The 10778-nt window shown below is 45.5% G+C and overlaps 1 protein-coding gene across 1 annotated transcript in view; it reads right to left on the bottom strand.

The window, feature by feature from the left end:
* The window catches only part of UBL3 (ubiquitin like 3), a 57931-nt gene extending 55667 nt beyond the window's left edge, over positions 1-2264 (bottom strand). The window contains exon 1 of the mRNA XM_009926461.2: positions 1247-2264. Coding sequence (XP_009924763.2) covers positions 1247-1273 — 27 coding nt within the window. The 5' untranslated portion in view covers positions 1274-2264. The remainder of the gene's footprint in view (positions 1-1246) is intronic.
* Between the last annotated feature and the right edge of the window lie 8514 nt (positions 2265-10778).

Raw genomic sequence — 10778 nt, 5'->3', positions numbered from 1 at the left:
GAAGATTAAAAAAAAAAGTGAGTTTAAAACCGTGTTTGATCATCCTCTATATCTTATGGTTCTTGCTTTTTTGGCAGAATTCATTCATTTTGACTGCAGCACAAGAGCTGTGAAGGAAACACTGAAAGTAAGCAGCTAAAGGATACCATTATTTCAATAGCCCATTTGTCATACATACGCACTATTAATTGTATATCGATGGCTGAAACAAGGCTACTCGCTTTTATTGTATCACTACCGGGGCAGGTTTTACTCGCAAAACAGAACTTCACCCAGAAAGGGAAAAAAAAAAAAAGCACGGACAAGTCTGCTGCTTTTAGGAAAAAAAGTGCCTTTAAATGTGAACAGCCACAGAAAGATAGGTGAAAATATTCTGCCGTAAGAATAAAGAACTAACATAGCAAACTGCAGCCATAACTTTTTTTTTCCCCAGTTAAGTGATTTATGGAAATATATACCAATGAGGAAAGTCGTGCTGAACGAAGGATTACCTAGCAGACCTTATTCACCCTCCTCCTCATGCTCTGCTATACCTTCCTATTTTAAATGTACCGAGCCGAGTATCCAATACAGGCTGAAGTACAGTCCGCCATAAGAAGTACTAGGAGTGCCCTTGAAAAATGTCCAGATTGCAGCTAGTGCACAAAGGAACTCGCTATGTAAATAAATTCATGAGAATTTCGCTCTTGACCTGGCAGCAAGTGAAGAGATTAACTTCCCATCAGCACAGAAGACAAAGCGTCGGTAAGAAACAAGCGAAGTTTCAGAGAAGAAAAGGAAGAAGGCTGAGACTAAATTTCAGCTGGTTTAGGAAAAAAAAAAAAAAAAAAGAGAGAGAAACGGCTCGTTTAAATCATTCTGAATGTTCTAATTCGTATTTCTCTCCCCCCCAAAAAACGCTCGCCCAGAGCTGAACGGCAGTGCACACGAAATAAGCAAGAGCAGTCAGATATTAACTGCCATAGGTAAGAGAAAGCAGACATCCCCCCCTTGCCTTGCTACACAGAAGGCGACGCTGCAGATTTCCCCACTCCGCTACCAAACAGCAAAGCAGAACCAGCATTCTGGTTCTGGCGGGAGGGGATTTATTAACCGGAACTTTTTGTTCCCTTAAATATGTAACCGAGACTTTTTTTTTTTTTTTACTTCTTCCCACGCCCCTCTTCTTTCCATCTTCTCTGCCAAAACAGGCCGAAATAAACGTTATTCCACAATAATACTATTAAATAAGGACTGTAAGACTTACCATATCAGCTGGAACGCTGCTGGACATCTTGATGTTACCCTAATGGCTTAAAATCAAGTTTAAAAAAAAAAAAAAAAAAGCACCAAGCACAGCCCGCCGGAGATCTTCAAGAAGCAAAACCGGTGTCAACGTCGGAGGCAGCAACTTCACGTCCCCTCTACGAAACGGAGGTGCCCGATATTGCAGCGGGGAAGGCGGCCGGCTGAGGAGGAGGAATATCCAGGGGGCAAGCGGTGCCGGGGCTGCACCGGAGGAGCCGGCGGGAGACCAGAGATGGCAGCAGATCCCTGTCAGCAGCGGCAGCAGCACCAGCGGTGCCAGGTAGACCAGGCAGGACTACACCGCCACATGAGCTGCGTGCGGGATTTTCCTTTTTTTTTTTTTTTTTTACCCCCTCCTCTCTCCCTCTTCCTTCTCTCCCAGCCTTGACAAATGACGACGGGATGATTCACGGGATAATGGTGCGTCCAAGTCACCTCCTCAGTCAGCGCGGGCAGCACCTCGCTCCTGCCCTCGGCGGCGGGGCAAGGGAGGCGGGAGGGCCGGGGTGGGCCCGGGGAGGACGCCGGGCTTCGGCCCCCCCCCTAGGCGGTGTGCGACATTCAACAGGGTCTGCCGGCGAGAAGGGGCCGGGGAGGGCTGCCTGAGGGGCGGCCGGAGGGGAAAGCCCTCCCCCGCGGCGCTCCGGCGGCGACGGCCCTCGGCTGGGGGACCGGGGGAGCGTTCGACGACGACGACGACGACGACGGCGGCAGCCTCAGGTCTCCGCGCGCATCGCCGCCGCCGCCGCCACCTCCTCCTCCTCCTCAGCCAGCCCGCCCTCCCCCGCCTCGTCCTCCGGCGGCTCCGGGCGTCCCCCCCCCCTCCTTCCTCCTCCTCCTCCTCCTCTTCGGCGAGCCGCGCTGCCTCGCCCCGCTGCGAGCCGGCGGTGCCGCTCCTTCAGCGCGATCCTCGCCCGCAGCCGCCCCCTGTCATCTTCGCCTCAAACCAACATGGCGTCTGCCGAGCCGAGAAAGGGGACACGGCAGGGGAGAGACGGACCCCCTCCCTCCTCCCCCCGCCCCCCCCAGCCCGCTCCCGCCGCGCGGCACCATGGGGCTTGTAGGCTGCCGAGGGCAGCGGGGTGGGGCCAGCCTGGCCCCGCCCCCGCTCCTCAGCAACCGTTGCTAGGGCGGGGAAGCGGCCGCCGCCGGGGCGGGGCCTCCCGCCGTCGGGCACCCTTCCCCCCCGGGTCCTTCGCCCCCTCAGGGTGGCGGCGGGCTGAGGCGAAGCGTTGGGGTCCCCGGGGCACCGCCGGGGCCTCGGTGCCGTTTCCTCGTCTTAGCAGCACACACACACCCTCCCTCCTCTTCCTCCTCCTCCTCCTCCTCCTCCACCTGGTTAAATACCACATAAATCGTCGTTTTCCCGAGGGTGGCTGCAGCTCCCTCAGGGCGTTTGGGGCTCCCCCCTTTGCAGGCCTTTCTCTGTGGATCCCCTTCCCAGCGTGTGGGCCCTGTGCTGTACTCTTGGACGGCTTCCAAATAATTATAATAAAATTATATTACTGGTTTGTTGGGGGTTTTTTGCACCCCAGGTCCGCAAGTCCGGTCCTGTACCTCACTTCTTTGTATTTCTCACATTATTTTTTAGCGTTTGAAATACCAAGCTTCTTCTTGGTTTCCTATTTTTTTTTTTTTTCAAACTGTAGTTTTATTAATGAAAAAAGCTCCTGTCAGATTCACAGTGAAAATGATGACTTCCAAGCTAGAAGCATCTGGAGAAAGGGCACTTAGCCTCTAACATGCCCCCTTCAGAAGCCGTCCTGCTCCCCGAAGAGCTTCTCGTTCGTTATGGATCCATGTTATCTGAAATGGCGTGTGTAACGGGCATTTTATTCCTTATTCCAGGCTGCTCCCAGATACCAGCATTCAACAAAGAAAGGCTGTGCCTGATGAAAAATGCATTCCACCTCGAAGACACAAAAAAATCTTACACAAGGTGCAGATCTATCGAAAAAATGAGTAGGCCTTTTGAGAAAGACATGGTCATATGCCAGTACTGTAAAACTGTCCAAGAAAAAAAAAAATCAAGAAAATGAAGTAGATGGAGCTTGTGACAGATGCATCCTGGTTCCTTCAGGGACAGATCTCATGTCAAACCACAGGAAATTAAGACAGAGTTGTTCCTTTTAATACTAAAATTTCGAGGCTACCTTTCCTCTGTAGGACTTCACGCAGCAAAGGCAACCCCTGGCAAGACACCATCCCTTGCAGAGGTTATAATTATTTTCTTTATACTCAGCTCCAAAACGGCACAAAGCTACTGACTTCAGAAGACAGATTTGACAGCAAGCAGCCCTGTCTGAAGCCTGGGGGAAGATTTGGGGCCAGCAGAAGCGGCCCCACACGCATGGCCTCTGTGAGGATCCTGTGCTGTCACACGTGTGACTTCAGGCATGACACTCCCTCCTTTGTCAGCCTAGTTTGCTTAGATGGTACATTTTTGGGAGGCAGTGACTGGGAGATCTCTCACAGGAGGAGAGGCTGAAAGATGGGACTGTTCGGCCCCAAGAAGAGAGGTCTCGGAGGGATCTCGTTGGTGTAAGTGCCTGATGGGAGGGAATGAAGAAGAGGGAGCCAGGCTCTTCTCTGTGGTGCCCACTGACAGAACGAGGCAACAGGGACAAGATAAAAACCAGTAAATGCAAACTGAACGTGAGAAAAGACTATTTTTACCATGAGGGTGACCGAACACTGGCACAGGTTGCCCAGAGAGGTTGCAGAGCCTCTGTCAGTGGAGATACTCAAAACCCAACTGGACATGGTCGTGGACAACCTGCGCTGGCTGACCCTGCTTGTGCAAGGGGTTGGACTAGATGACCTCCCAAGGTCCCTTCCAACCGGAATGGTGCAGTGACTGTGACTCTCCCCTGATCAATGGTTTTATGGTACCTTATATCGTCATCCCCAATCTTAGTCAGGTCTTCTAGCTGCCAATGGGATAAAAAGGCTTGTGTTTGTGGGAGTAATAGCAAATTATTGAAGCATCACTTACATTTTCTCCAATATTGTATCCTTGAGGGACAGAGAAAGTGCAAGGGTTCCTCATTATTTTTTCTTTTTTTTTTTTTTACTTTCATAAAACATCTAAATAATAATACTCATAAATGAGGGTCCAAGGGATGAGCCCTGAAGGATGTCTCTCCATCCCTAATAATATGCATTCCTGCACATATGACTTTCTAGTTAAATCAGTGACAGACTCAAAGAATCATAAATAGATCTTGCTGAATAGATTTTATACTTAGAACGTTATTAATGTGGGCTTTTCCCTGAAAAAAATAAAAAAAACCCCTTACATACAACAGCTTAGGTTTAAACAGGCTCTTGAGATCTGCTCCAAGGCCATCCTGCAGACCAGTCCTTCACACAGACAGCAGCCCTGTGCAGGAGCCTGGAGGTGATCTCAGGGTAATTTAGGAGGTGATCTGCCCATGCCCTCCCCACTAGCACTCTCATAGTAGGGGCAAGAGAATAGGCACCATGACTGCTTTTCAGGCACTGCAGCTCACAGCTGTTCTCCTCATGTAAACTGAAATTGGTGGCAACTCAAAATTATGTCCTTGGCTGAGCTGTGACAGCTGAGGTGCATGGCCCTTCCCACCTCCTCTGCTACAAGGAGACAGGGCAGGCAGCGGGGCTTTGTAATCATTTACAGCTTGCAGGGTGAATTGCCAAAGGTTGTATGGAAATACCCGGTGACTGAGCAGCAGAAGTCCATGTGCCTAAGCAAATCAGGCAAGTAAGGACACCAACAAGCACAGGCAAACTGGATGAGGGGTCAGCAAGGCAAGCAGGCAGCAGCAGGGCACTTCCACTGCACTGGAGATGGCTCTTTTAAATTATTTAGATGGATGAGCTCATCTGTGGCACATAAAGATAAGCACATCCACAGGACGTAAACATAGGATAGAATATGGAAGACATAGAGCCTAAACCAGCATGGTTCTGTGGGTTTTGCTTTTTTGCCTCTAGTTTAACAGTCCATTAAAAGGAAGGATCATGCATTTCGTGCTGATGAAGCAGCATGGTATAGGAGGAGTCAGGGGACTGTCCTTGCTACTTGGTGTACGCACTCGAGTTGGTCAACTTTTCTGCCGACTGTTGTATAAATGAGGATCAGCTGCTCTCTTTGACACACAGCTGTGCTGTCCAAGAGATGGCATGAAGAATTGTCTTTTATTATTACTGTTACTATGAAGAATTATCTTTTATTATTACTATTACTATGTATTTGAATCTACAATTATGACTGCAGGCCAGAATGCCACTGTATTAGGCACAGTGCAGCAGAAGCACACACCAGTTTCTGTTCTAAAAGGTTCATGGTGCTGGGTTTACTCAACACTTGACACTTAAATCGCATTTGTGTGATTTTTTTTCTCCTGGATCTCACCATGACGACCCAACACAAACAAATGGAGGATCCAGCACAGCTGGTACATGCTGGAGACTATTTTGGGTTGATTGTGTGCTGGTCAAATGAACAAAAAGAGGTGCTGCATGATGATCCTGGTAGAAGTTGTACTACGTGTGATGACAGGGGTAAATCCCACAGATTTTGTAGAGGTAAGGCTATGTATTTGAAATGCAGCGTGGTCGAATATAAAACAGAAAAAGGTCTTTTCTCCTTGGCATGTATTAAGAAAGGCTGTTATGATAGTATTCATTTCACATTTGCACAGAGAGGAAATGAGAGTTGTGGTCAGCAGTAGTCGGCTGGAAGAAGGGACCCTGCAAAAGCCTAACCACAGGCTGAGTCTGGGATCAGCTTGCAGATAAATCCTGAGCAAGTGCTACAGGCATACACATCTGAAAACAAATCTTTCCCACATCCAAGGATCAAGAAAAAAGGGAAATGCTGCTCAAGAGGAATGCTAGCAACATAGAGAGCTTAAAAGGCTATTCCGCTTTTGGTACCTAATCCTGTGCTCAGATGCACAAATCTTATTTCCATTAGTCTCCCTTGCAGAACTGTCATGTAAATTTAGCTGTCCAGGTACAAAATCATTCATCATCATTGCTTTGGCAATTTATGGGGGAAAATAATGAAGTATACAACTGGTATTTTGCTCCTCATTTGAAAAGAATGACATGGCATGCGTAAATAAGTAGAGTTTTGCCACACTGTATTCCCTTTGAGAAGAATTGTGCCAGGTATCTATGAGTAGACTGGGCTGCGGTTTTAGTGTTTCATGGCCATCAGTACTAGTTGAAACCTGACTCTGTGCTGAGATGCACCTAATAGGAATAAAAGGTCTGTTATTCTAAATCAGATTAGTAGTCCAGCCAATGTGATATCCTGTCTCCAGCAGTGGCCAGCATCAAATGCTTCAGAGAAAGACACACAAACCCCCACAGTGGACAATCATGTTATAATCTTCCTATTTGCTGAGTTTCTACTGCTGCCAAGGCTGCCAGAGAGGCTGGTTTATGCCCTGAAGCACAAAACTTCATGTCCTTTATAGCCTTAATGGCTGAATAACCCCTCAATAACATGTAAGACTGATTGCCATTTTTCAAAAGAGCAGCTCTCTCTTCCGACAGTTGTTACTGCTGGGGTTGGAGACCATGTCGAATCTATGCTCCAAGACCGACATTTAAAGCTTTCAACCCCATACTGTGCTCCAGCGTTTTCCCTTTGAGGCAGGCTGTGAACAGGAGCATCTTCAGGAGAAGGAACACAGCACCATGAACTTTCTTTTAAGGCGAGAATATCCATCGTTTCTGATTTCTCTCCAGATTTTCAGAGCAGCCTGAGAAGGTGAAAGGCTCCTGAGACAAAGGGTTTAATTCTCTGGGATTTGGCTGTGGGACAGATCAGGATTCTTTCCCTCTCTGGCAGCCACAGAGACAAGATATCCAGGGCAGCAAGGAACATACTGGGTTAGTCAACAGGATACTTCTAATACCTTTGTAGAAACACGTGGCCATTTTTTTTAACTCTTACAGAGCCAAGTTTGCATTTAACTCGGTGTGACTCAGTCCTGTTGAATTCAGGCCCCTTACAAGGGAGCATTCAGGCAAAAAGCTGCACTGGAAATGAGGTCTGGATCCTGCAGCGTGCTTGCTGCCCGCTGTCTGCTCCTGTGCACTGTTGGTTTCTCGTGCTGGCCTCTGAAAAAAAACAGATTTTGTGTTTTCAGATATTTATTTGGACTAAACTGATTCCTTTCCCTTTGGAAGAACATTGATTTTTGCCTGTTTGCTGCTTCTGTGACACACCAAACCAGCATGTGGGTCCTACTGGCCTCTCCATCGATGCCAGCTGGCTTCTGGGAATAGCGTTTAGTGGTCCTCACCTGCCTCAGAGCCAGCAGGAAGGCAACAAAAGGACCTCTGAGGTTTTGTAGAGTTTATAATACACACCGCTGGCCAGAACCATGGTTTCTTTATTTACTTTTCAAGTTACTCATCAGACCGTTCTTGCTGGAAAATAAAAATGCACAGCTATTTAAAACAACTCGCATCAGGCCCCTAAATGCCCCAATATGCTTTAAGGATTTATTTCCCCCCTCACATTTGCAGTACCTGTGTACAAATACAAGACGACAGGAAACAATGGAGTGATACTGAGTGCCAGAGGTTATTCCTGACCGTCCTGGCGCAGCTGAACCAGGCAGGAGCCGTGCCCTGCCAATCCAATGGCAGTAGCAGATGTATGACATAGTGGTGTTACAGTTACTGATGTCATAAATTACGTCAGGGAACTCCTAAGAGCATGGGTCAAGACTGATAGAGGAGGGTACAAAGGTTCAATAAGGAGAAGGAAAGAATAACACTAATAAGAACAAGAAGTCCCCAGGCCTGTTTTAGAGAGTGCTCAAACCACTGGTGTTCTTGGTAGGTCTAGAAATTAACTGGTATATCTGTCCAGTCCGTATAGAACAATAACCCTGAAAACAATTGGAAGAAGTTCCTTGTTTTATAATAGATAAGAAACAGGAAGGAGAAGTTTTAGCAGAGAAGCATCCATGGTGGATGAGTTTCCTGACAACAAGGAGGAACTAAGGGGAGCATAAAAGTAACGCTCAAGCTCTGAGCTTGAAATGTGAATTTAGCAGAGGATTTACAAAACATAGCAGTAAAATGCTCTTTAATATCAGGAAATCAAATATGGGGAAATTAAAAAGTCCTAGACAACTGGTCATAAGGGTTGTGGTGGCAAACATTATTAAAATTTGCCAGAGAAGAGGGAGGTCAAAGATCCTTGGAAGTACCATATCAAATTAAATGAGAGCTCTGCAGAAAAAGGAACAAGAATCTGTGACTTTGGGGAATGGCTGTTGCAAAACTCAACGTTGCAAAAGAAATTATCTAGAAAATAATTAAAGAAAAATACATAGTTAATGTTCAAGAGAGGACAGTAAAAGAGCACCAGAAATCACTCTCAGTCCCACCAAGGATGTAGAAGGAAAATGGCTTTGTAAAACTGTTAAACACGAGAGCTAAAGCTCAAATTGCTTGTTGGTGCTACCAGGATGCCGGCCTTCATTTATGCCATACGGGAGCAACTGCCGCCCAAGGCTGAGTGTAGCCTATTAGCTGGGCAGAGCCAAACTCAGCGGGGACCCTGGAGTACTGACTGCGTTTTATCATCCCTCTGTCCTGCTGACTACAGCAAGTCATTTTTTACATTATCAGGCAGCTAGGTTCATTTATATATACAATTTTTTTTACTGTAAGGTTCTCCAGTGGGCAGCTAAATATTAGTGAGCTTCCATTACAGCTCATATTTACTATTTATGAAATTAGTACTGAAAATACTAAATTGAAGTAAGAAATCATTCTTGCTTGTTTGATTTTCATGTCTGTTATCTACACAACGTTAGAGCTCTTCAGGTTTTTTAATTTAAGGGTCTTCATATGTCTGTAATTTAAGGCTGTTACTTATATGCATATGCGTGTGTGTATATATACATAAGCATATGTTTATATAGGCTCTAAATCTATATGCACACATGAATATTAATTCTCTGAACATTTTTTAAATTAACTGTAGCACTCAGATAGATTACACTCAAATCTGATTGGATGCTATTTGCACTGAAACAAAACCCGTCTCAGAATTTGAGCTGAGGACATAATTGTTGTTTACATACGTTATGTCAGTGTAATAGAACATTTCATCTGCCTTATTTTCTATCATTCATTAGTCTCCAAACCAGAAACAATATCTGAATGAAGCAGTGTCTAGAAATGCTATTTTTAATTGGCTAAAGAGATTGCTTGACCTCTGGTAACTGGTTACTGTTGTTGGGGAGGCTCTCCGTGAGTGGTGGCGCATTGTTTAAACATAACGGGACAATAGTCTCATGTCATCTATAGGATATGGAGATACCACAGTTTTGCGTTTCTTTTACTTTATTACTATACATGCAAGGCACAATCGACAAAGACTTCCTGAGGATGAATGTTGTCAGTATATGAAACACTGAATAACCGCTTTTTGTTTTGCTGAATGGTCCCCTTTCTTTTAGATTTAAAGGGGAAAATACAGAAAAAATAGCTCTGGGGAATGGAGTCTTGCATATAGGATTTATTTTTTTTTTAACAGACTTTGGGCTGCATTGAGATCTTACATAAATTTTATATGAGTTTGACTCCATTGACGTAATCTGAATAATTCCTGGTTTACAATAAGGTGAGAGAGGGACTGGGGAAATTAATAGGAGCCTGAATTCCATATTACTTCCAAGCTCACAGTCACCTGGCTCCTGAATGCTGCCAGTGTTGTGATCGATTTTTTTCTCTATTTTCACTTTCGCTCATCATGACCATAAAACCCAAGACGGCCTGATTTAATTCTAGCCTCCCTTTCTCATTCCAGTCCCAAGGCCTGTGTGGACAGCAATAGGTGGTTGTGTAGTATAGGCAATTGCTCCCAAAACAGCCAGCACTAAAAATCATCTAATTGGTTTACTGTCAGCAGGAGAGCAACAGAGTCTGAAAGAGTGAGTGGACAGGTTTTGCCACATTTGAGTTTGTTCTATGTATGTGTAATTGCTGTTAAAGAGCTTTATTAGTTTTTATTAATTTTAGTTTTATTAATTTATTAAAATTATTTTAGTTAAAAGTTAAATTAAAGGAGAATTTGTCAGACATCAGTCTCACTACTCACTTACGTCGCGTCTGTCATTGGCAAAGAGCTGGTGTCTTGGATGCCAGCTGCAGGCATGACGAATGAATGAGAAGCAATAGTATCAATGTTTGTCCATGTGCAAAAACTTATGCCACATTTTCAGATTCCCTTTATCAGACGGTAGGGGTGGGATTCAACTCACCTAAATTTAGTCCTCTAAAAATATTGGATATCTTTTACCGAAGCTACTTGTCCGGCGTCCATCTGTCATCAGCAGAGCAAGGTACGTCCACCATCTTGACCTCTTAGATGAGATGCTTAACTTCACTCTGTTGAGCATTAAAAAAGCCTGCACAATTAGTTTAGACTAGATACTTAATTTTTATACAGCTGAAGATAACCGTGGTGA

Source organism: Haliaeetus albicilla, chromosome 20, assembly GCF_947461875.1.
Source record: "Haliaeetus albicilla chromosome 20, bHalAlb1.1, whole genome shotgun sequence".
In the NCBI taxonomy this organism is placed as follows: domain Eukaryota; kingdom Metazoa; phylum Chordata; class Aves; order Accipitriformes; family Accipitridae; genus Haliaeetus; species Haliaeetus albicilla.
This window is presented reverse-complemented; position numbering and strand designations above follow the sequence as displayed.